Source organism: Bos mutus, chromosome 6 (assembly GCF_027580195.1).
Source record: "Bos mutus isolate GX-2022 chromosome 6, NWIPB_WYAK_1.1, whole genome shotgun sequence".
In the NCBI taxonomy this organism is placed as follows: Eukaryota; Metazoa; Chordata; class Mammalia; order Artiodactyla; family Bovidae; genus Bos; species Bos mutus.
The window spans coordinates 92,306,622-92,334,569 of record NC_091622.1 but is presented as its reverse complement, the minus strand read 5'-3'; the positions used below and the strand labels follow the sequence as shown (position 1 = coordinate 92,334,569).

At 38.1% G+C, this 27,948-nt stretch overlaps 1 protein-coding gene across 1 annotated transcript in view; it reads right to left on the bottom strand.

The window, feature by feature from the left end:
- Window positions 1–1,020: 1,020 nt before the first annotated feature.
- MRPL1 (mitochondrial ribosomal protein L1) overlaps window positions 1,021–27,948 on the bottom strand; it is a 70,811-nt gene continuing 43,883 nt past the window's right edge. Inside the window, exons 8-9 of the mRNA XM_005890199.3 lie at window positions 2,948–3,029; window positions 1,021–1,324 (exon numbers count right to left, since the gene is read on the bottom strand). Coding sequence (XP_005890261.1) covers window positions 1,206–1,324; window positions 2,948–3,029 — 201 coding nt within the window. The 3' untranslated portion in view covers window positions 1,021–1,205. The remainder of the gene's footprint in view (window positions 1,325–2,947; window positions 3,030–27,948) is intronic.

The window sequence follows — 27,948 nt, the reverse complement described above, 5'->3', positions numbered from 1 at the left end:
AAACACTCGTCAGATTTTAATTTTCCTGTGGGGGAAAAAAGCTTAGTGGGGTACAGTCATTTGGATGTCTCAGACCACTAAAATTTTAAAAACAATTGGGGAGACCTACATGGAGCTGTCAAATTATTCTTTACAAAGTGAGTGTTATTAAAACCCACCAACAAATTTATCAGGCCTATTATTTCATAGGGCTTCCCTTGCTGCTCAGACGGTAAAGAATCTGCCAGCAATGCAGGAGACCCAGGTTCAGGCCCTGGGTTGGGAAGATCTCCTGGAGAAAGGAATGGCATATAATTGCATATAAGAAAAAGCCCTTGAACATCTCCTAAAAAAGTGAAAGACAGTCTCAGAGTAAAAGAAATCAAATCATTTCCAAGAAAGGACAGTTGGCAACTACATGACAAAAGTATCCTTAATTTTTTTGTTTTTTCACTTACCAGTAAACATTTAAGGACCAACACCAGTTTGCAAATTGGTAGCTGAACTTCCTAGGCTGATTCTTCATCCATAAATTCTTCATCCATAAATAAGTTGCTTTATCTACCTCATGGGATATTCATTCTACAGATACGAACAACTTGCTATTAAGCAGAGGAATTGAGGATCAAATGATGCAAAGTAAATATATGAAAATACTATACACTGTGCCTTATATACTGCAAAGCACCATTAAAATATACAGTATTATTACAAAAAATACAAATAATGTAAATTGATTCCTAAGAGGAAAAAAATTTCCCATTCATTTTAATGGCTTAGTCATTTTCTATATTCATGCTATCACAAAAGACATTAGGAGTTTTCAGAACGAAGACTGTCCAAAATTTTTCTTCAGAAGAGTCATATTTGTGATAGAGCCCACAATTCTTCCATTTTCTGTCTTGTGGGAATTGAGGACCTTACTTTTCTCTCAGATGGTACAGCTCTTGAGGGACAGTTATTAAGCTAGAAATTGCTATTATAATTACCAGCATGCAGAATCTGAATTCTTAGGAAGAAAATATAACAGGATCTAAAAGGTAGTTTCAGACACATAGCAAATTTTATTTTCTTATTTTTGACAGTGTTCTAAGATTTTCCAGGGTTAAAATTTACTTTCACGTATGATGATCAATAATAAGACACCAAACTTAGAAAACAGACAGTTTTATAATTTTCACTGTTGCTTCTTGATCCAGTGAGAATAGTTTCACAATACAACACGTTTACACAGCTTTTTTGTCACTTTCTTTGGTTTCTCCTTCTTTAGGCAACAACGGCTCGATCTTTAGTAACAAACCTTCACTTGTTGAACTTCGAAGGAAAGCACGTACCACAAAAGGGCCTGTAAAGAGAGACGAGAAGCAGTTCTCATTTTATTCCAAATACCTAATGAGCAAATACAAACACACAACAAGAACCTTTATCGGATTCGTGTTATATTTGCACTTGAAAAGTACTGATATTACTGAACTATTATTTTAAATGATAACAAAGGGAAGATTGTTTCATTTCTAGAGAAGAAGGCAAACTAGTTGTACCAGAGTTTATTAGAGATTTATCAATGAAATCATACATATTCACTAATAATTCATTTCTCTCTTCTAGAAGGTGATCACCTACAATTCATTTTATTGCAAAGACAACAGTAAAGGGAGCAGGTGGTGATATTTACCTTAGTTGGCAAGATTCTAAATATTTATTTAAAACAGTCAGCACATATGCTACCTTTGTATTACCAAGCATTTTTTAGTAAAATTCCCTAAAAATTAAAAAAACTTTCATAAAGAGACCTCATTTAAAATGGCAAAGAGAAAATAACTACATTGCTTTTAAAGATTTATTATTCATCATTCTAGGGCTTCCCTGGTGGCTGAGTGGTCAAGAATCTGCCTGCAATGCAGGAGACCCGGTTCCATCCCTGGGTTGGGAAGATTCCCTGGAGAAGAGAATGGCAACCCACTCCAGTATTCTTGCCTGGAGAACCCCATGGACAGAGGAGCCTGGTGGGCTTCAGGCCATGGGATCGCAAAGAGTCAGACACAACTGAGCGACTCACACACACACACACACACACACACACTCATCATTCTAATCCTGCTATAGGCTCAGAGGTTTTAAACTGAAATAAAAGTTCTCCAAGACATAGAAGAATCTATATATACAATTATATATATATAATCTACATACAATGACTAAGTACTATGGTCATACTTAGGAGAACAGAATTAACATATGAGGTATTTATTCACCAGTGGGTTTAACTCCCAAATATGGTTAAATATAGCTTAAGATTGTGTTTTAATTATACATTTGGTTTATAAAACAAAATGTGACAGATTCCTATAATGGGAAGCCTGTAAGTACTGAATCAGTTGAGGGAAATGGACTCTTGAACATGTTTTTGTGAATGGCAAGTGATACAGCGGGAACTATACATGTTTTGAGCTTATGACACAGCTGCTACATCAAGTTTCACTGTTCTCCATGAATCACCCCGTTTATAAAATGTGATTCTTCTAACATGACTAAAACTTTGTCTCTCTTCCAAAATAAATAAGATAAAGAAAGCCAACTGCTAGTACCAGTGACAAAGTGAATGGTCTGGCTTCAAAATATGATCTATCTCACAAATGATTTTAGTTTCTGCTTAAACACTATTTTAAGTTTAAGGCAATCTGTTACAGTTTTCTTTCAAATTTGATTACATTTAATGACAGAAATAATGTGGGAATTTACAAAGGCTTCACAGTGTATTCCTTATTAGTGTTAAAGAGGTTTCCTCTCTAGACAACTACAACTTATTAAAAAGGATCAGGAATACTTTGGTGAATTCAATTGTATTGCTTTAACCCCTGGAAATAGTATGCAACTGTAGTTGCATACTAACTGGACTGTTTTCTTAATATTTTACATTTTTAAAGCATCACAGGATTATAGGGAAGTCTAACCCCAGTGAACCACTTACCCAAATTCAGTGGTCTTTGCCTACAAACTTCATTGATAACGGCTTGTAGATTGGCAGCTATCTGGTCACTTGGCATATCCAGCTGAAAGAAAAGGACACATAACATTAATGATGTAAAAGTAAGACAACAGTACAATTTTTGGTAACTGTATCAGTAGTTATTCCAGACAGTTTTTTCAAATACTCAACTAGTGCAAATTATCTACTAAGGGACTCTATTGTGAAAGAAAAAACTTCCATAGCTCTTTTTTTAGAATGCTACATTTATATGTCTCTACATGTCAAGACTCAATTACCTTTTAGAGCATATTACAGCAAAGTATTTTGAAGTGGTTCCCACTTGTGGTTCCTTGAATTCCAAATTTCCCCAAAGCATATTGTAGGGTAGAATATTCCACCCCAGGAATCAGTGATATTTTTTTCTTAAAGCTGTTGATTATTTTTTTTAGTTTATTTTTTAAAAGAAACTTAAAATATTTAGAAGTTAATGCTTTCAAAAGTCCAAAATGAAATTCCTTGACTACACATTCAGATAATATATATCTCACACAGAGACATTTCCAAGATGCTATACTAACACTCTTTAACTGTAATAACAATTATCTTCCTACTTCGCAAAAGCTACAGTAAGTCCTATATAGTGAATGAGCCCTATTCATAAAACACCTAACCCAGCATGCATCTTTGGAAAGTCCTTGAGTTTCTCATTCAAAATTCAATGCATGTTATTCTCTTAAATATGCCACTAAAAATCAATTCTGTTACAGTCCTATGTTTAAAGGATTTTGCACTTTTGTCAAATGAATCCAGTTTTTAAAATTCATATAAAACTTGTAATAGCGTAATTGGTAAAAATTACACAGTAAGAATTCAAGATCAAACAAGAATTCTATCTCCCAATGACTCTTGAGATCACTGTGAGAAATGTGGTACATAAGCATATGACGAATTCCTCCTGAAAAGAAAATTGTTCTCATCATCATCAGACAATATTTATTCAACACGCACTTGGGCATGATACAGTATCAAACCCTAAATGAGAAGGTCTGGACATTATTGGAGGAATTTTCATTTTATGCCAATCCATAAGTGGGAGTTTTGAGAGGGGGAAAAAAAGCAATGCTTAGTTAGCCTTATTAAATCCATAGACCTTACAGACATTAAATTCCATCAAAGTAAGTAGTTCACTGACAGACAGGGTACCTTACATTTGCTATGGCAGAAAAGAGAAAACAAAACATATAGAGTATCAACATGTATCTTTTCATTCCTCTCTTAATTCTCCACTTTACCTCAAAAGGCCCTTCTTTCTATTAGCAACTAAAGTAACCAACACTGCTCCGGGGAGTTCCTTTAGCCTTTGTAAAGATCTATTGTTCTTTAGCCACTAAGTCGTTTCCCATTGACTGTAGCCCGCAAGGCTCCTCTGTCCATTGCATTTCCCAGGCAAGAATACTGGAGTGGGTTGCCATTTCCTTCTCCCAGGGATCTTCCTGACTCAGGGATCAACTCGCATCTTCTGCTAGGCAGGCGGATTCTTTACCACTGAGCCACCAGGGAAGCCCACAAAGACCTATACCTACCTTAAATTTGGGAAAGTAATAGATACAAGAAAAAGCAAGAGGCCCAATATACCTTCCTTAACAGTTACAAGCTAGACTGCTGGACATTGCATACTACCCTCAGATGTTTGTGACTATTCTTCCTGCAGACCTATACTGCCATTCCTACTGTAAACTAACAACATAGGCTCCAGAAATGCAAAACAGATGCCCTCAATGATTTCATAAACTCTTAAAATACATAAACTGTTTTAAAATACAGCTTGCACGTTTGTCCAAATTTTAGCACCTCTAATCATTAGTACTATCAGTTCAGTTCAGTCACTCAGTCGTGTCCGACTCTTTGCGACCCCATGAATCACAGCACACCAGGCCTCCCTGTCCATCACCAACTCCCAGAGTTCACTGAGACTCAAGTCCATCGAGTCAGTGATGCCATCCAGCCATCTCATCCTCTGTCGTCCCCTTCTCCTCCTGCCCCCAATCCCTCCCAGCATCAGAGTCTTTTCCAACGAGTCAACTCTTCACATGAGGTGGCCAAAGTATTGGAGTTTCAGCTTTAGCATCAGTCCTTCCAAAGAATACCCAGAACTGATCTCCTTTAGAATGGACTGGCTGGATCTCCTTACAGTCCAAGGGACTCCCAAGACTCTTCTCCAACACCACAGTTCAAAAGCATCAATTCTTCGGTCCTCAGCTTTCTTCATAGTCCAACTCTCACATCCATACATGACTACTGGAAAAACCATACCCTTGACTAGATGGACCTTTGTTGGCAAAGTAATGTCTCTGCTTTTGAATGTGCTATCTAGGTTGGTTGTAACTTTCCTTCCAAGGAGTAAGCGTCTTTTAATTTCATGGCTGCAGTCACCATCTGTAGTGATTTTGGAGCCCAAAAAAATAAAGTCTGACACTGTTTCCCCATCTATTTCCCATGAAGTGATGGGATCAGATGCCATGATCTTCGTTTTCTGAATGTTGAGCTTTAAGCCAACTTTTTCACTCTCTTCTTTCACTTTTATCAAGAGGTTTTTTAGTTCCTCTTCACTTTCTGCCAGAAGGGTGGTGTCATCTGCATATCTGAGGTTATTGATATTTCTCCCAGCAATCTTGATTCCAGCTTGTGCTTCATCCAGCCCAGCGTTTCTCATGATGTACTCTGCATAGAAGTTAAATAAGCAGGGTGACAATATACAGCCTTGACGGACTCCTTTTCCTATTTGGAACCAGTCTGTTGTTCCATGTCCAGTTCTAACTGTTGCTTCCTGAACTGCATACAGGTTTCTCAAGAGGCAGGTCAGGTGGTCTGGTATTCCCATCTCTTTCAGAATTTTCCACAGTTTATTGTGATCCACACAGTCAAAGGCTTTGGCGTAGTCAATAAAGCAGAAGTAGATGTTTTTCTGGAACTCTCTTCCTTTTTCGATGATCCAGCGGATGTTGGCAATTTGCTCTCTGGTTCCTCTGCCTTTTCTAAAACCAGCTTGAACATCTAGAAATTCACGGTTCACGTATTGCTGAAGCCTGGGTTGGAGAATTTTGAGCATGACTTTACTAGCATGTGCTGCTGCTAAGTCGCTTCAGTAGTGTCCGACTCTGTGGGACCCCATAGATGGCAGCCCACCAGGCAAGAACACTGGAGTGGGTTGCCATTTCCTTCTCCAATGCATGAAAGTGAAAAGTGAAAGTGAAGTCACTCAGTCGTGTCCGACTTTTAGCGACCCCATGGACTGCAGCCTACCAGACTCCTCCGTCCATGGGATTTTCCAGGTAAGAGTACTGGAGTGGGGTGCCATTGCCTTCTGTGAGATGAGTGCAATTGTGGGGTAGTTTGAGCATTCTTTGGCATTGTCTTTCTTTGGGATTGGAATGAAAACTGACCTTTTCCAGTCCTGTGGCCACTGCTGAGTTTTTCAAATTTGCTGGCATACTGAGTACAGCACTTTCACAGCATCATCTTTCAGGATTTGAAATAGCTCAACTGGAATTCCATCACCTCCACTAGCTTTGTCCGTAGTGATGCTTTCTAAGGTTCACTTGACTTCACATTCCAGGATGTCTGGCTCTAGGTGAGTGATCACACCATCATGATTATCTTGGTCGTGAAGATCTTTTCTGTACAGCTCTTCTGTGTATTCTTGCCCTTTGTCTTTCATAGTTAGTACTATGTCCTCTACTAAATCTTAAAATAAATTCAGTCACACAGCTCACTTTTTATTTTAGATATTGTATAAAATTATGAAAAAGTTGTATGTTTTATGAGCATGCTGCTGCTGCTGCTAAGTTGCTTCAGTCATGTCGGACACTGTGCGACCCCATAGACGGCAGACCACCAGGCTCCCCTGCCCTGTCCTGTGCAACCCCATAGATGGCACCCTACCAGGCTCCCCCATCCCCCAGGCTCTCCAGGCAAGAACACTGGAGTGGGCTGCCATTTCCTTCTCCAATGCATGAAAGTGAAAAGTCAAAGTGAAGTCGCTCAGCTCTTAGTGACCCCATGGACTGTAGCCTACCAGGCTCCTCTGTCCATGGGATTTTCCAGGCAAGAATATTGGAGTGGGGTGCCAGGCTTCTCATTGCACTGACTTCTCTTGTTACAGAACACACGCTCTAGGGTGTGTAGGCTTCAGTAGTCGTGGCACATGGGCTCAGTAGTTGCAGCTCCCAGGCTCCAGAGCACAGACTCAATAGTTGTAGCACATGGGCTTAGCTGCTACATGGCATGTGAGATCTTCCCGGATCAGGACCTGAACCTGGGTCTCCTACACTGGTAGGTGGATTCTTTACCAGTGAGCTATCAGGGAAGCCTCCATTAATGTTTTTAAGAAAAGACTGATTGACTGAATCCTACCTTTTGCTTTTGTCCTTATTATATCAGAAATACCTCACTAAGCACACTAAAGGCTTTCTAAGTGGTTCACTGAGTAAAGAATCTGCCTACAATGCAGGAGACGAAGGTTCTATCCCTGGGTCGGGAAGATCTCCTGGAGGAGAAAATGGCAACCCACTCCAGTATTCTTGCCTGGAGAACACCATAGACAGAGGAGTCTGGCAGGCTACACAGTCCATGAGGACGCAAAGAGCTGGACAGAACTGAGCATGCACTTATCTTCTAAGCACACTAGACAGACAACTTTCCAAAGATGTCAGCGTGGTGGCTCAGTGGATACAGGTAAACTGTATCTCTTTGACTCTCAGATTTTCCTCTTTCCATGCAATTCGTAACTTTTGCTTTCAAGCACTTTCTACCATTATGGGAGAACTAAAAAACTGTGATTCTTAACCACTTTTTGTCCCTTTGAGATACAAATACATGCAGGACAAACTGTAGTCATGAGACTGTCTGAGGCTGTGATTCTTAAAACTTTTTTCGGTTATCAAATCTTGCTCCAGAATAAGGTACTCAGGCACACAAAAATTTTAGCTCATGTTTTTAGGGTCTTCAAAGATTCTTTGATTAAGAGAAAGAGGAGGAGAGGAGAAAAGCTCCTGAGGAAAGGGTCTCAGTTAAAAAGAATCCTTGGGCCACACCTGGAGAACCACCAATGGTGGAAGTCAGCTCAAATACTTTGAAAGACTAAGGACAAGAGTATGGAAAAAGGATTCAACTTAATTGTCTACATTTTACAGGGGACGGACCAAAAAAAGAAAATCAAAGTATGTGCGCACAATTTTTAAACATTCCTGTGTTCCTCCTAGAGTGGCCCGCTTCTGTCACTGTAAATGTTCCAACAGCTTCTAGATGACTAATCATCTCTAACTGGAAACTGCAGAGAGAACTGCTGCTTTGAATAAGCACTTGTTAGAACATCTGACCTTCAAAATCTCTTCCAAGTGCAATGATCTAAGTTCATACACAGGGTAGCCTGGCAGTGGTTTTGCAAGTGGGCCAACACTCCTAATTCCCTTGACTCCTGAAGGTTTAAACCAAGAAAAGGAAGACAGTCTGTGTATTTCCTACACAACATCAAGGAAAGTGATAGCAGCAGCGGTAGTGGTAGGGGTGATAATAGAAGTAGTAGAAATAGAGCAGCTCTATTTATTGGGTGCTTACTCTAAGCCAACTCTATTCTAAGCACTTACACATTCTCACTTATTTCTCCCAAATATCCTAAATATGGGTCCCATTATCATTTTCCTTTTACAATTAGAAACTGAGACTTAGAAAACTTTGTAACTTATTCAAAAGCACCCAGATGATAAAGAGTGGTCCAGCAGCTATGTGCATGAGCTCTAAAGGCAGAGAAATGTAACTCTGAAACCCACTTCCACCGCTTACTAGCTTGTGACCCTGAGCACAGCTAGAAAGTGATGGTAATCCTTATGAAAACTGAAGTATCAGTTCTCTGGAAAACACAAATGACTTGTTATAAACTAAGGAAAGAAAAAGAGGAAACTAGGTGAAATATTGAAAGGAAAAGAATATGTATTTAAGTGGGAAAAATGCAAATTTTTCTTTCTGCCCAATGAATCCTTTTCTACATTCCCAGCTTTTAACTGTTCACAGCACACAATCTAGCAACATTCACTTGGCCTTCACTCTTTGTTGAGCACTGACTGGGGCTAGGAATGCGAAGATGAGCAAGACACAAATCTTACCATCAAGGAGCTTCCCATGTAGTCACTAGAATCCAACATGACAGGTGCCACTCAAACTAAATGAACAAAGTGCCACAAGGGGAGAAGGAGAAGTGACTGTGACAGGCAAGGCCTCACAAAGGTGACATTCAGATGGAGGCTTAAAGGATGAAGAATTCTGAAGACAAAGAGGATCTAGGCAGAGGGAGGAGCACACGTTACTGTAAGAACAGGTGGTTCAGGTGACCAGGAGGCGGCTCACTGCTCAGGGCTGGCTGCAAACTCAAATGACTCCAGTGGCCAGAGCTGGTAACATGCACCACTGAAGCAGACTGGGTTTGAGTGCATGTGCAGATATGACCTGCAGGACACAGCCTGTGCAGAGGTGAACAGCACTGCCCCACAGGGAGGAGGCAGTGGCCACCCAGTGCTAACAGAATGTTACACTGAGGTCTCTGGGGCCAGTTTATCAGAACTCTTGACTCATCAAGAGTAACAAGGAATCTGGATTTCTGGGTGATATTATCCAGTTTTTAAATGCTGAATCAGTAAAACAAAACAAGTCTGGGAGCCAAACTCAGCCCATTTGCAACGTCAGGCATCAAGTTACATCACTGAAAATAACAGGAAATCCTGAATTTGAACTTGGCATAGTGATTTGAGACTACACTGTAAGAAGATTGGAATCTATAGCTCAAGATTTTAGAATGCGTGCGTCCTAAGTTGCCTCACTTGTGTCTGACTCTGCGACCCCATGGACTGCAGCCCACCAGGCTCCTCCGTCCATGGGATTCTCCGGGCAAGAATACTGGAGTGGGTTGCCTTGCCCTACCTCCTCCAGACCCAGGGATCGAACCTGCATCTCTTATGCCTCCTGCATTGGCAGGTGGGGTCTTTACCACTAGCACCACCTGGGAAGCCCTAAAGATTTTAGACTCTATTCTGCCAACCATGAGAAGTTATTTAATGTTTATAAGTAAACAACTGGTATTTCTGAGCTATGTTTTAGAAAGAATTTTAGAGGAAGGGTGTATAACAGGAGCTGGCAAACTTTTCTCTATAACTGGTCAGAGAGAAAATATTTGGGGCTTTGCAGGCCAAATGGGCTGTCACAAATACTCAATTCTGCTGTTGTGGTGCAAAAGTCATCCTAGAGAATACATGAACGATGACCACAGCTGTGCTCCAAGGAAGTTTAACTTACAGAAACAGCTGGGGAGCTGGGAGGGTCCCACAGGCCACAGTTTGCAGACCCCCGGTGAGGAAGACAGACCAAAGGATGCCTGGGAAAGTAGTCGCTAAAAGAAACCAATCATCTTCACTACAACAGAAATGATTTTTGTTTTGTGTGTTTAACAGAAAGCTTTGTTGAGTGCTGATAGACTTTTAATGTATCCTACAATGCATCTACTTATGCAGATGAGGCAAAAAAATGTTTTTTTCAAGCTAAGAATTGAATTGCCATTTAAAATAAAAGTAGGAAAAATGCTCAGCAACTGTTCTGACAACTGCTGCAAATTTTACACACACACTTGAAACAAGATATTGCATGCCGCCTTTCTGAAGTTTGTTCAGGACTGATGACCAGAGTCTACATCTGAAAGCAAAAAAGGCATTTAATGCCCTATATTCTTGGCCTTCCCAGGTGGCACTAGTGGTAAAGAACCCAGCTGCCAATGCAGAAGACATAAGAGACGCAAGTTTGATCCCTCGGTCATGAAGATCTCCTGGAGGAGGGGATGGCAACACACTCCAGTATTATTGCCTGGAAAATCCCATGGACGGAGGAGCCTGGTGGGCTACAGTCTATGGGGTCACCAAGAGTCAAACATGACTTAGCACACACGCTTGCACCCACACTCTATATTCTAAAGAAAGATACCAACAATTAAGGTCATAATATTCTCACCATAATCAACAATCATGCAAAGTAGAAGCAGGCCAAAAGGCAAGGCTCCAAGAAGCTCCTGTGTAGACTAGGGGCACTGCCAGAAGAGGGTACTAGTGGCTGAACAAATACATGCTTGAAGGACATCAAATCAGTAAGAGCTGGTCAGAGGAGTGAAGTGAAGTCGCTCAGTCGTGTCCGACTCTTTGTGACCCCATGGACTGTAGCCTACCAGGCTCCTCCCTCCATGGGATTCTCCAGGCAAGAGTACTGGAGTGGGTTGCCATTTCCTTCTCCAGGGGATCTTCCCGACCCAGGGATCGAACCCAGGTCCCCTGCATTCCAGGCAGATGCTTTAACCTCTGAGCCACCAGGGAAGTCCCCTGGTCAGAGGAGTAGTGACAACCAAAGTGGAGCCACAAACACAAGCAGGTAAGACAGGGCAGTTGCTTCTACTCCCTTTGTTAAGCCTTTACCCCAGAGGAGTTATGCCTGGAACCCATAGTGGAGCGAGGCATTTACAGCTGAATTAAGTCACTGCCACACTCTACAGTCTAGAGCGGAAGAAGGTGTGAATGAAATTTTAATAAGCCCTCCCCGCTTCAGATCATGAGCCATAAAAGCCTGGTTCCAACTTGAACAAGGAAAATCTTTGGATATGAGATCAGAGTTTTGAAATGGATCTCACTGCACTTTTAATTTCTGAATTAGATCACTAGAATTATGCCTGTCACTCACCTCACATGCCTGTGCATAAGACAGAAGCGAAACTGTGCGTGGCATGCTTGGAGTCAGGGAGTGGGGAAGCCTATTTCATGTTTGCACTTCACTAAATTCAAACTTTTCAATAGGTCTGTACATTTACACACAGACGTATTCTGTGCCCACGAGAAACGTGAATATATGTTCATAGGGGTGACGGTTATAATAATAAGTGACACCTAGGTAGAAGGGGACGACAGAGCATGAGATGGCTGGATGGCATCACTGACTCGATGGACATGAGTCTGGGTGAACTCCGGGAGTTGGTGATGGACAGGGAGGCCTGGCGTGCTGCGATTCATGGGGTGGCAAAGAGTCGGACACGACTGAGCTACTGAACTGAACTGAATGGACTGAGGTCACTTACGGTGACCAGTGGTTAAGAATCTACCTTCCAATGAAGGGGACATGGGTTAGATCCCTGGTCAGAGAACTAAGATCCCACCCGCTGTGGGGCAACTAGGCCCAGGCGCCGCAACTGCTGAGCCCACGCCACAACTGGAGAGAAGCCGACTGGCTGCAACAAGAGAGTCCGTATGCCACAGTGAAGATGCTGTGCGTGGCAAATATAATATTAGTAAGACCCAGCACACCCAAATAAACAAACAAGTGATGCTGGAAAAAACCTCAACGGCCCAAAAGAAGGAGTGAGGTTGAACAAATTATGAGATATCCACAAGATACTACTGTGAAAATAATGCTTTGCAAGAATTGTAATAATTTCAGAAAATATTCAAGATACACTATTTAAGGAAAAGAGAAAATTCAGTATATAGGATAACAGTAATTACATAAACAGGAAATAAACACGTAGCGCCTTGCAAGTCTCCTCCCTTTTCCTGGAGCCCTGATGACACGAATAAGGTTTCTGCTCTGCTACAGACACATACACACAAAATACACGCATAGAGAAAGCGCAATAATGAACAGCACTAAAACGTTACCAATCGCAATTTTAAAATGTTGTCCTCTCGTTTATGCTATTTGGTATCTTTCAAATATTATATACATGTTATCACCTGTTAATTACAAAAAAGAACACTAGCTTTACTTAGCATTTTAAATTATAAAACTAGTCCTTTACAATGGTAAAAAAATGACAAGGCATACTTTATCTCTTCGTGCTTCCTTGAAACAAAATAAAATCCATTCCCACTGTTGGTACTGAGGGACACCCCCCCTCCCACCCTGAGGCTTATATATACTGATAATTATATTTAATTGAAAGGCAGTAAAATCGACCTTTTCAGGGTGTACAGTTCTATCAATTTTAACTCATGCAAACATCTGAGCAGCCACCATCACAATACTACACACAGAACCAAAAACCTTCCCTCCCGTGACCTCCCTTAGTCATTCCTGATTCCTGGCAACTAGTGACTTGTCACGATGGCTTCGTTTTTCTAAAAGATCATACAGATGGAATAACATGTAACCTTTCTCTCCTCCAAAATTTAAAAAACTGTGGTAAAATATACATAAAAGTTACCCTTCTAACCATTCTGAAGTGTACGGTTCGGTGGCATTAAGCACCTTCACGTTGTTGTACAGCTCTGACCATCTCACCTCCAGCACTTGTTCCATCTTCCGCATCTAAAACTCTGTATCCATTAAACACTAACTTCCAATTCCCTTCAACCCTAAGCCCCTGGCAACCACCATTCTTTTCTCTGTTTCTATGAATTTAACTGCTCTAAGCAGCTCATGTAATATTTGAAATCACATATTTGTCCTTTTGTGACTGGCTTATTTCATTTAGCATAATGTCTCCAAGTTTCATCCATGTTGTAGCAAATATCAGCATTTCCTCCCTTTTTAAGGCTGAATAATATTCTATTGTATGTACATACACCTTCTGTTCATCCATCCATTCTTTGACGCTTGTGAACCATGCTGCTATGAATATACATATATCTATCTATGTCTCCGCTTTCAGTTCTTTGAGGTATATATCTGTAAGTGGAACTGATGGATCTTATGGTAAGTATGTTTTATTTTTTGAGGAACTACCATACCATCTTCCACAGCACCTACACCACTTCACATCCCCACCAGCACTGCACCAGGCTTCCAACTTCTCCATATTCTCACCAGCACTAATCTCTGCTTTTCTGATAACAGCCATTTCAATAGGCATAATGCAGTATCTCCTTTTGATTTTAATTTGCATTTTCTTGATTCTAATGATGCTGAGTATCTTTTCATGTGTTTACTGGCCATTTGTGCATCTTATTTGGAGAACTGAAAAAAGTGAAAGTGTTGGTCGTTCAGTTGTGTCCAACTCTTTGCAACCCCATGGATTGTAGCCCGCCAGGCTCCTCTGTTCATGGAATTCTCCAGGTAAGAATACTGGAGTGGGTAGCCATTCCCTTCTCCAGGGGATCTTCCAAACCCATGTATTCAAATCCTTTGCTCATTTTATTTGTCTTTTTATTATTGAGGTATAAGAGTACTTTATATTTTAGCTATGCTTATCAGATATATATATATACACACACACACACACATATATACACACATACATATATACACACATACACACGCACATATAGTTTGCAGATACTTTCTACCATTCAGTGGGTTGCCATCTCATTCTGTCAATAGTATCCTTTGATGCACAAGAGTCTTACGTATTTGATAAAATACAATTTATCTCTTTTGTTGCCTGTGCTTTTGGTGTCAGTATGTTACTTTCTGAGACTACTTTCAATCAGGTTACAGTATGCAACCTTTTAAGAAAATGTCCTAAATTATTGTGCCTATCAATAGTTCACACGTTCTTTTAAATCACTGAGTAGTATTCCATTACACAGATATATCGGAGGGTTTTTTTTAAAAGCCATTCATGTATGGAAGGATAACTGGATTTTTTCCATCTTTTGATAATTATCAATACAATTCCTACAAATATTTGTGTGGATATCTATTTGTGTGAATGTTATGTTTTGATTTCACCATAAATGTTTCAACTCTATGGGAATGGAATTGGTGGACCTTACAGTAAATAAAAAGCCTCTTGATGAAAGTGAAAGAGGAGAGTGAAAAAGTTGGCTTAAAGCTCAACATTTAGAAAACGAAGATCATGGCATCTGGTCCCATCACTTCATGGGAAATAGATGGGGAAACAGTGGAAACAGTGTCAGACTTTATTTTTCTGGGCTCCAAAATCACTGCAGATGGTGACTGCAGCCATGAAATTAAAAGACGCTTACTCCTTGGAAGGAAAGTTACAACCAACCTAGATAGCACATTCAAAAGCAGAGACATTACTTTGCCAACAAAGGTCCATCTAGTCAAGGCTATGGTTTTTCCAGTAGTCATGTATGGATGTGAGAGTTGGACTGTGAAGAAAGCTGAGCATCGAAGAATTGATGCTTTTGGACTGTGGTGTTGGAGAAGACTCTTGGGAGTCCCTTGGACTGCAAGGAGATCCAACCAGTCCATTCTGAAGGAGATCAGTCCTGGGTGTTCTTTGGAAGGACTAATGCTAAAGCTGAAACTCCAATCCTTGGCCACCTCATGTGAAAAGTTGACTAATTGGAAAAGACTCTGATGCTAGGAGGGATTGGAGGCAGGAGGAAAAGGGGATGACAGAGGATGAGATGGCTGGATGGCATCACCAACTCAATGGACGTGAGTGAGTGAACTCTGGGAGTTGGTGATGGACAGGGAAGCCTGGCGTGCTGTGATTCATGGAGTCGCAAAGAGTCGGACATGACTGAGCGACTGAAATGAACTTAACAGTAAATATATGTTTAGCTTTACAAGTTACTATCAAACTGTTTCTAAAGTGGCTTATCACTGGTTTTTGAAATAAAGCTAACAAAAGAAAGCTGTGTGTGCAGTATACTGACAACTACTTAGCAAGGAACAGGTTTGCAAACAAAGGAAAGCAAGTCAGTGCCCTCCCCTACTCCACGTTATGTCACATTTATACTTTTTATCACGGGTTTTCCTGTTGATCAGTGATCACTACGTTGTTGAGTTAATGCTGTTTCTCTCAAATGGTATGGTTTTCCTTATGGTATTATTCATATCTGATGGAAGGGGAGAGTGACACTTTCAATTCCCGAAAGTTCTGAGAAATTAGCATCTGATTTCACGACAGTATTGCTAAGAAAAGTAGAAATGATAATAAACTCTTTTTAATTCTAATATTCCCACTGGTAAGAACACTGATAAAAATCCAACCAAAGGCTGTAACCTAGAATACTACAAAGACTATTCATCCCAGTTAAATAAATACACATCTCTCACATGAAGCACTGGGTATCACAATGAAGCGCTAGTACATTGACATACACTGGGCCCTGAATAGATACTATATTCTCTTTCTTAACTCCATACTCTTGGATTTACTGCCAATCTACTTCCTTTTTTTTAATGAGAACTAAAAAGTATAGAATTTGACTTGTATTTTCTACAGCCTATTTTCCACTTTTAAATTTGTCTGTGACACAGTATACTGCAGTATACCAAAAATAATGCAACCAAAGAAAAGTTAATCATCAACTAGAAGAAATGGAGGAGGAGGAGGAGGGGAAGTGGCAGTGAGCATGTGCCAATGAGCTGCTGCCTTGTATCCAACTACTGTTTGTATCTGATTGTTTTCAGCAATACTCCTTGCTTGCAGCTTTCTCAACTTGAGGATCTAGGGCCTTCAAAATAAGCCTTCATTTTCCATGTGCTATACTATTCACATCTTGTTTAAACTGAACTCCAACACACTCACTTCTCCTGTTCTAACATGTTTGCTAAATCTGAAGGCTCTGATTTCAACACAAGATTTTACTATGTTTATATTCCCTACCCCTGAACTTGTTTATTTTTGTTACCATATACATCATCTTTCATCAGCTGCCAAGTTGACAATATTCTTGCCACAAAACAATTCACTATTACACAAGCAAAATACAGTGATACACACCTAGAAAGGGACCATGTCTACAACTTTAAAAAGGAGGAAAAAAGCACATCAAAGACAGGGCCTTTATATTAAGTATGTCAAAGATCCAAGTATATCTGAAGCCCAGACAAGAAACACTAGTTCAATCAGGTCTTGGCATGATTTAGTATAAACAAAAATCTGAGCTGTCCTATCCTGTTTTTTTTTTTTTTTCTCCTGTTACGAAAATGTTTTGTTTGCTAATAGCATTATTTACAAGTTCTCAAAATCTGGATATTTTGTTGTTGTTCATTTCTTAAGTTGTGTCTGATTCTTTGAGATGCCATGGACTGTAGCATGCCAGGCTCCTCTGTCCCCACGACCTCCTGGGTTTGCTCAAATTTCACATCCATTGAGTTGGTGATGTTATCTAACCTCTCATCCTGGATATTCACGTAACTGTAAAAGGGCTACAGCTGTTCTTCCTTTAATGCTATGATAACCATTCATGTCAAAGCTAGGCTATTATGTTTAAAAGATGTTCTTCAAAATTTCAATTATATTTAATGGAGTTTTTAGAACCCTTCCTCAATCCAAATTACTTTTAAGAGTTTATGTTCTAGTTTCATATTAATAAATTAAAAGAATTAGCAATACCTTCCAAATTAAAATACAACAAGTAGCATATATATTTTGAAAATACACTGTTTCTTTAGAATACTTTACTCTTTTATTTACTTAAGCAGATTTCATAGGATACTAATAGGAATCTGTCTGGGGATAGAAGAAAATAAATAGGTAGAGTAGGACTCCACTCATTCCCAGGAGGAATCAATGTTTCATAATAAATGTACTGATGCCACTAATTTGGAATTAGTAATAATTCAAAGACTGTCAAATATATTTTAAAATATATTTCAAAAGTTTTATGATGTAATGAATGAATAATGTGAATAAAGATTACAGAAAAATATTTAAACATCTTTAGAGAAGAAACATTTATATTAAAAACATTGTTTAATATAAACAACTGATTTGTTAGTTACAGGCGGCACTAGTGGTAAAGACTCCTCCTGCCAATGCAGGATATACAAGACACGTGGGTTCAATCCCTGGATGGGAAAGATCCCCTGGGATAGGAAAATGGCAACCCACTCCAATATACTTGCCTGGAAAATTCCATGGACAGAGGAGCCTGGTGGACTACAGTCAAAGGAGCCACAGACAGTCAGACACAACAGGGCAACTAAGCACAAGTAGCTGAGGCTGCATCTATCAAGCAACATTTTTTGATTAGATATTCAATGTTGTCATATTAGTAAGTTGCACATCACTGAAAAACTATTCTGTGGTATTCACTTTCAAGTAATTCTTATTAATCTTCCCACAAACTTATTTCTCTTTCCATGTCTTTCCAATCTGCAGGTGAATGAACAAGGAGGAAGGGAAAAGTAGAAAAGGAAAAAAAAGCAATAGGGAACAAGAAAATAGAAAAGAAAAACTTCAGAGAGCTATTAAAAGAAGGAAAAAATAAAAGGACAGAGAAAGAGGGAGGAGGGTAGAAGGCAGGGAAAAGGGAGCCTGAAAACAAACTACATTAAAAAGAAAAAGCCTACAAATAAATCATGTCAAATAATCATCAAAGTACCAAAGATGAACAATTACCTCTTCATCCAGAGATTGAAAGAGTAAAACTACCATGAATGTCCAAGTGGGAAGAAAAAAGCTACAAAACTGCTCAAAAGCCTAATTATGATGATTATTCTTAAATTAAGCCTCATCTAAACTCCATGGGGTCACAAAGAGTCGCAAATGATTCCGCACCTAAGCAACAATCTCCTGCCTAGGCTGGCGGCCAGGATTCTGGGAGCCAGGTAAGGGGAGAGTAGAGGGTGGAGTGAAGGGAAGAGGAGAGGGTGGGGAGGACGGGAGGGTTTCTCAATATTTCATATACATAGATTCATTTAATCTCCCTGTTTTCAATTTTCTCAACTCCTGATCTCTCCCAGTCAGAGACCTTTGTTTTCACCTTTCCTGCCACCTACTAGCATGGGAAACGGCAGTTACTCAGGGTTAGGAAATATATAAAAATCTTCAATAATTTTCAGCTAAACCTATTTCAGAGGGTTCTTGCTCCATCCCCACACACAGCATTAACACTCAGTCCCTGTGGTATCCAGAGCCAGATCCTAGCCTTTTTAAAAATCCTGAAATTTATTTCTTTGGCTTTCTCCATTGATGACTTAAGATTTGACATTTCCTAATCAGTTACCACTGTGGTATTCATTCCATCTTTACTTGGAAGCCTCAGAGCACATGTTATTTTCAAGTGTCCATGTGATACTTTGGAAAAGAATATTAATATTATACTACAGGCCACAATGAAAGTCTTGAGAAATTTTTTAAAAGTAGAAACTAAGAAAAGGATACATTCTTCAACCATTAAGGCAGTTAAATCAGAACATACTAAAAATCTAAGCAAGTCAAAAAAGGTTCCAAAAGTTTAAAATATTCTCCCAAATAAGAATAAAAACTACTAAGAAAATAATGACAAAAAAACTAAATATCAAACTTGTAATTAGAGGCAAATTACACTTTCAGTATTAAAAAAAACAAAACTCACAAATCTTATATAAAACTTAGAAAGTCAGAAAACGAACAACAAAGCAAATCTCAAGATAATAAAAAGAGCAAATTGATAATTTATAGATAGAAAAAAATAGCAATAGATTCTAAAAACTATACTAAAAAAAGTTCTTTAAAAAACATATTTGAGATAGCACTGGAAACTATATTCAATACACTGTGATAAACCATAATGGAAAGAATATGAAAAAGTGTATATACATGTATAATTCAATCACTTTGCTATATAGTAGAAATTAACACATAAATCAACTATACTTCAGTATCTTAGGTTATGAACATTAAAATATTTAGGGGTGAAATATTATAATTTCTGCAACTTAATTTTAAGTGATTCAGAAAATATAAAAGAATATCTACTACTTTAAACAAACTACGTATACTAGTTGTTCTAAGCAAATATGACAAAAATCAGTGAATCCAGGTGATGAGTATATAGGTGTTGGTTATAATTTCAACTTTCCATTCATTCAAAATTTTTCAAAATAAACTGAAGAAAAAGATGTGCAGATGTGGAGGGTATTTACAAACAAGAGCTTAAGCTATTTCAAAAAAGAGCTTAAATAAGCTTTATTAAGCAATAAATTTCAAGAAAATCTGTCATATTTCATTATTTTCTTACCTGAAATGTTATGAATGTGATTTAATTTCTCTTTACAGTTTTCTCTTCTAAAGAGATATGAACCCAAGGAGCCCCCAATGCTCTAAGATAAAATGAAGATAAACCATCAAGATTCCTGATTTTATGGTGTTTTTAAAAATACTGCAGTGAAAAGTCATTTTAAAAAGCTTGTATGTACATGGATACTTGAAAAGAATTACTTTGAAGTGAAAAATGAAAATGGCAAAAGGTGACTGAAATCATAGCAGGTCATCACGAAACATTCTTTTGAAAGCTAAACACTTTTTATAAATCATCGGAAATCCCATGAAGTTACTGTGCTAACACCAAAGCATTTAAAGGGGCCAAAGCTCCAAAACATAACCTGAAACTGAGTAGATTTTAGAGTACACTGCACCCTTTGAAAGGTCCATCGCGCATTGTATCACAAATCTACATTTTTATTCTGAAACTTCATCTAACTTTATTAATCCTGGATGATTTCTAGGTTACACTTGATTTGAAAATCAAAGTCTAAAATGGATGAAAACTACAGTAATGATTTCTACATATGTGAGATTCTACTAAACTGGATTCAGACATAAAAGTCAGCTAGTTGCTACTTGAAAACATACACAGAAACATGGGTCAGATTTTATAGGCTCTTTCAGGTGTGGACGTAATAGGCCACAGGAGTCATAATTTATTACAGTATGAAGTACTATGAGAGGTTAAATAACCAAATACGCACACTCCACGCTTTCCATTAAACTACAGTTCATGTCTTTTCCTCTTGATAAATGCCCCTAGTACAAGTCCTAATGTGCCATATTTTACGGCTCGAGAATTTTTTTTCCTAGTGAAAAGTTCTATCTTTGATCTCCATCAGTCTCAGCAAATGAAACCTAACTACAACACTACCACATATGATTTTGAAATATGTGAAGAAGTCAACATTAACAAAAGTGAAGGAAGGCAGACAGACAGAGAACATTTCAGTTTTTGACAAATATAAAGACACTATGCGTGCCTCTGTAAAATGGGAAAGTCAACAGTAACAGAAAATTAGAAAGAACTTTTACCTTATCATAAAGGACACGTTAAGAACACCAATCAACAATGGGACTGGCTTACTGGGAAAGTAGGCTGGAGGCCAAGATTCTTAAATCAAACAAGCAATCTATCAGAGAAAAAACAAAACATATTTCTGACAGCCTCACAGCTAACATAAAATGGATTTGTGGTATGTTATAAAATACTAACAGACACCCTTTGAAAATTACTTCAAAGTCTTTATTCTGGCAGGTTTAGGCTACAGAATCTGGACATATATAGTATCTGGACACTGTTTAGTTTTTCTGTGTAATGTCAAAAAATACACCTGACTAAACATGCCTATAATGAATAGAGGACAACACTCTTAATTCTGACTCTCATTTTGTGAAACCTCAGGAATTAAAATTTTTACTTTCAATATTACTGACAAGGATTGTTTGAAAAGTTTAGTTTAAGTTAAATTTTTATAAATTATTGATTCACTACATATAATATATATTGACGCTTTTGAACTGTGGTGTTGGAGAAGACTCTTGAGAGTCCCTTGGACTGCAAGATCAAACCAGTCAATCCTAAATAAAATCAACCCTGAATACTCATTAGAAGGACTGAGGCTGAAGCTGAAGCTCCAATACTTTGGCCACCTGATCCAAAGGGCTGACTCATTAGAAAAGACCCTGATGCTAGGAAAGATTGAAGGCAGGAGGAGAAGGGGACAACAGAGGATGAGATGGCTAGATGGCATCACCAACTTGACGGACACGAGTTTGAGCAAGCTCTGGGAGTTGGTGATGGATAGGGAAGACTGGCGTGCTGCAGTGCATGGGATCACAAAGAGTCGGATACAACTGAGCATCTTAGCACACACACACGCACAAAACTGTTAAAGATCATTCTTAGGTCACGGGTCTGTTAAAAAAACAGCCACAATTGGATTTGGTCCATGGGCCATATGTAGTTTGTGAACTCTGCTCTGGATAGCCTCCTTTTATCCAAAACGAAGCGGACCCCTAACGGGCATGTAATGCTGTCAGTGCCCTTTCATCCATTCGTTCATTCTAAAGCCAATCCTTGTATCACACGAAGGAATAACAACAAAACAACAAAAAAAATAAACCTCTAGTATTTCCAACTATACAATGACATCACCTGTGGAAATCTCAGACTTTTAAGGAAGATATATTACTGTGCTTTGGGTTTTCAAAGATTTTCTGTTAAAGTCTGTTACCTCTGATAATTATAATAATAAATATTTTTATGGAATAGTTATATTAGATACAATCACAGACAGATTTTTTACTCCCTTTTAAATCTTTATTGATAATCTTTATCAAATCTTTACTTGATAACTTTAGAGACATATTTTGCATATTATATTATTCACCATTTTCTAAATCATAATTCAATGACTTTTTAAATAATTTTTTCTACCAACACCATAAGTCAGTTTTCAAACTAACGATCTCTGAAGTGCATTTACTGTTAATGCCTGTTTTGCCCACCCCTTCGCCTCAGGCAACCACTAATCTTTTTGTCTTTACAGTTTCACCCCTTTTTTTGGACATCTCACATAAATGTGGTTCCTGCATCTGCTTTTTTTCACTAAGCATGTTTTTGATGTTCATCCACATCATGGTTATGTATCCATAGTTTGTTCCTTCTAACTGCTAAACAGTATTCCAAGAGATATGCTACACACTCTTAAAGTGTCAATCTAACAAGTTTTGACATACATATACACTTATCTGGTGGCTCAGATGGTAAAGAATCTGCCCACAATGCAGGAAACCTGGGTTTGATTTCCAGGTTGGGAAAATCCCCTAGAAAAAAAGAAAGCGTACCTACTCCTTTATTCTTACCTGGAGAATTTCATGGGCAGAGGAGACTGGCAGGCTACAGTCCATGGGGTCATAAAGAGTAGGACACGACTGAGCATCTAACACTTTCACATACTCCTGAAACCATCACCAGTCAGGATAACAGTCATGTCAATCATGTCCCCAATTCCTTGTGTTCCTTTGTCATCCCTCATTCCCACCCCATCCCAGCCACCTTGTCCCTAAAGCAACTCCCAGGCTGCCTTCTGTTACTACATATCACTTTGTATTTGTCAGAATTTTATATAAATGGAATCCCACAGTATGTACTTTTGTATGCCCTTTTCATTCAGCACAATATTTTAAACATTCATTCATGTTAGAGCATGTATCAATGTTTCTTTTTATTATGAAAGAAAATTCAATTGTATAGAATAACAAAGTTTGTTTATACATTTACCTGTCGATGGACATGTGATATGTTTCCTGGGTTTTGGCTATTACAAATAAATCTGATATAAGCATCTGTTTATAAATCTTTGCATCTAAGCATATGCTTTCATTTCTCCTGAGCAAATATCTAAATGTGAAGTGCTGGGATCATATAGTAGGTGGATTAAACTTGTTAAACTACAGAACAGTTTGCCAAACGGATTTCACCATTTACATCCCCACAGCAACATATGAGCATTCCAGTCACTCCATATCCTCACCAACATTGGTATGATCAGTTTTTTAAATTTTAGACATTCTAGTAGATGTGCAGTTATATCTCATTGTGATTTTAATTTGTATTTCCACAATGACTAATAATGCTGAGCATATTTCAATGTTTGTCATTTATCTGCCGTGTGTTTGTTATACTTTTATGAGGTATTCCAAATCTTCTGACTTTTAAAACTAGACTGTTTAATTGTTGAGTTTTAAGAGTTCTTTATATATTATGGATTTATCAGAGAGATGATTTGCAAGTATTTTATCCCAATTTGTGATTTATTTTTTCATTCTCTTAATAGCTTTTTTAAAGAGAAAAAGCTTTTAATTTTTAAAAAGTATGAATTACCAATTTGTTATTTTTGTGGATCATGCTTTTGGTTTATATCTGAGACATTATTCCCTAATCCAACTTTTTCTTCTAGAAGTTTTATAATTTTAAACTTTATATTTAGGTCTTTGATACATTTTGAGGTAATTAAGTATGGTATGAAGTATGGATCAAAGTTCATTTTATCTCATATAGATATCTAATTGTTCCAGTGCCATTTGTTGAAAAGTCTACTGCTTTGCCATTAGAAATGCTTCTGCACATTATTTTAAATCAGTTGTCCATACATGTTTTATACTTTTTTTTCTTCTCTCTATTCCACTGATTGTTTTGTTTCTTGACATCAATATCACATTGTCTAAATTACTGTAGCTTTTTAAATCTTGAAGTCAGATAGATCTCCATCCAACTTTGTTCTTTGTCAAGGCTATTTTGACTCCTCTAAGTCCTTTGTAGTTCCACGTGAATTTTAGAATCATGTCAATTCTACAAAAAATTTTAATGGGATTTTGATCCATACAGTCTATACATTACTTTAGGGACAATTGACATCTTCACAATATTAAGTTTATTGATCCATGAAGATGGTTCATCTTATCATTTACTTAGATCTATTTAATTTCTCTTGATGATGTTTTGAAGTTTCCAGTGTATGGAGTTTTATCTTTTGTCAGATTTATCCCTAAGTATTTCATACTTATTTAATAATACTTTGACATTCCTTAGTTTTAAATTTTAATTTCCAAACGTTCATTGCTGTTATATAGAAGCAATCTGATTTCTATATATTAACCTTGTATTCTGAAACTTACTTAACTCACTTCCTTGTTCTAGTAGCTGAATCATGTCATCTTGTGAAAAATGACAGTTTTATTCCTCCTTTCTAATGGGATGTCTTTTTTTTTCTGCCTGAATATACTACCTAGAATCCTGAGATTAACAATGAAAAGAACTGGTGAGAGTGGATATCCGTATCTTGGTCCTGATCTTGGGAGGAAAGCATTCAGCCTTTCATTACTATGTATGATATCAGCTGTTGATTTTTCTTAGATGTTCTACCAGGTTAAAGACATTAACTTGCATTCCTAGTTTGCTGAGACTTTTTAATCAGGAAGGAGTGTTGGATTCTGTCAAATGTTTTCTCTGTATCTACAGAGATGATCACATGACTTGATTTTTAGTTAGTTGAAATCAACCCTGAATAATCATGGGAAGGACTGATCCTGTAGCTGAAGCTCCGATACTTTGGCTACCTGATGCAAAGAGCTGACTCACTGGAAAAGACCCTGATGCTGGGAAAAATTAAGGGCAAGAGGACAAGGGGACGACAGAGGATGAGATGGTTGGATGGCATTACGGACTCAATGAGTTTGAGCAAATTCAGGGAGATAGTGAAGGACAGGGAAAGCCTGGCATGCTGCAGTTCGTGAGGTCGCAAAGAATCGGACATGACTTAGCGACTGAACAACAAACAAATGTGGTAAATTACAGTGATTGTTTAGTATTAAACTAACCTGTATTCCTCGGAGAAGGCAATGGCACCCCACTCCAGTACTCTTGCCTGGAAAATCCCATGGGCGGAGGAGCCTGGTAGGCTGCAGTCCATGGGGTTGCTAAGAGTCAGACATGACTGAGAGACTTCACTTTCTCTTTTCACCTTCATGCATTGGAGAAGGAAACAGCAACCCACTCCAGTGTTCTTGTCTGGAGAATCCTAGGGACGGGGGAGCCTGGTGGGCTGCTGTCTATGGGGTTGCACAGAGTCGGATATGACTGAAGCGACTTAGCAGCAGCAGCAGCAACCTGTATTCCTAAGATAAGCCCTAAGTGATCATGATATGTTATTCTTTTACACACTGCTAGACTCTATTTGCTAAAGTTTAGCTTATAATTTTAATATTTACATTTATGACATTATGGACTGTCATTTCCTTTGCCTGGTTTTGGTATCAACATAATGCTGACTGCTTTAGGTGTGTGTGTTGGGGCGGGGTGTAATTAAAGTCCCTGTTACTCCATCTTAGCCAGAAGTGCGTGCATGTGTTTGCGTGCTAAGTCACTCAGTCGTGTGTGACTCTTTGCAACCCCCTAGACTGTAGCTCGCCAGGCTCCTCTGTCCATGGTATTCTCCAGGCAAGAACACTGGAGTTGTTGCCATGCCCTCCTCCAGGGGATCTTCCCAACCCAGGGATCAAACCCATGTCTCTTATGTCTCCTATATTGGCAAGCGGGTTCTTTACCACTAGCACCACCTCGGGAAGCCTAGAATTTTTATTTTTATAGTTATTAGGTCATTATCTCATCCATTCCTTCCTAATCTAGAAAGTATATACCAACAACATCATGTTATATATAGGGAAAATAGAGAAAGGGGGGAAACTGAGGCTCATAAAGTTTGATCAGTTCTAACCCAGAACTAAGATTTGAATCCACACCTATGAAACCATTCTTTAAACATCCTACTCTACTATACTATTTCAGTAGTACTCAAAAAGATTCTATTTAAGCACAGATTAATTTATTTTTCATTAAAAAAAGCATTATATCTCTAAAAAACCCAGGTAAGTCTGGTCTGAAGCCCATGTCTCAATCACTGTGATATTTGTTAAAAAGAATGAATGACATGCCATGGTTTATTATACACTGAGTCAGGATATATACATAAATTATTAACTATTAAATATACTGAAAACATTACTTAAGAAAAAGATAAAACTAGGAACAAAGAGTCTTATAAAGATACTTTACAGACCCAAAACGTCCAACCAAAAGAGTAACAATAGTTGATAGATACCATTCTAAAGTTTTTAATCTTCAAAACCATACTATGAAATAGATATTACTATATAAATTTTATAGATGAGGAAGTTTGAGATATAAGAAACTTGTTTAGGAGGGGCAATATAGGAGTAAGGGGTTAAAGAGATATAAACTACTATGTATAAAATAAGCTACAAGGATATATTGTACAACATGGGAAATATAGACAATATTTTATAAAAATATAAATGGAGTATAACCTCTAAAATATGTGAGTCACTATATTGGGCACCTGTAACAAATAATACTATATATCAACCACACTTCAATTTAAAAAAATTGAAAAACAGGAAAGAAATTTGTCCGAAACCTGCCATCCTTTAAGTAGCAGAACAGGTAGTCAAGCTATGTCTCTACAACTCCAGAATATGATCTTAAAATTTGTATTTGGTTTTCTGCTTATGTTTCATATTACAATGTTGTCATCCCTGAGAAAGAAGATGCACAGCCAAGGGCCTTTCGGGAACAAGAAAATTCCAACATCAGATTCCAGTAGAGCTAGTGCCAAATGAATTAGAGCTAAGCTTTGATGATAATGGAGGTGATAAGAGGTTTCCCAATCCCTGACTGGAATAAACTTGTTGCCCCCTTTCTGCACCAAGTTTTCCTTCCATAAAATTAGCGAAGGGCCCTTTATATATTTTTGATGATCTGCAATACGCTCAGCTCATGACCTTGGACTTCTAGCTGTTGGCTTTAATGTAGAATTGCTCTCAGGAGTAGCATGGGAGGAGGAATAACAGCTCTTCAAGTAATTCCAGTTATGAGGCAAGATGGTGTAAGGCTAAAGAGCCTGGACTCTTGAGACTCCTGAGGTTCAAATACCTAGTATGCCTCATACTAGCTGTGAGACATTAGAAAAATTACTTAATCTCTTTGGGCTTCTATCCCTGCATCTATAAAACAGAGATGGTAATTCACCTCTCATAGGGTTCAGGATTAAAAGAACATATGAAAAGCGTTTAGAATAGTGCCTGGCACTTGGTTAACATCGTGTAAATTTGGCTAACAATATTATTATAGTTATTGCATAGGAAAAAAATTACATACATTAAATAGGTATGTTAGAAATTCTGTAGTATTAAAAAATACTAGCAAAAACTATGTTTCAAAACACAGTCCTCTATAAATCTGACTTATCTATATTAATGTCTCAAAAATGATTTTGGAAATTAATTTCAGCATCTTCTGTAAGTGGGCAGTTTTTAAAACATAAGCAAGGATAATCAGAAACAATTTATTAAAATCAAATTACTCAATTCCCTTAAGGTAGTATTAAATATTTACTACAGACTCAGCATTATGCAATATCCTATAAGGTATATATAAGATCTAGACCCA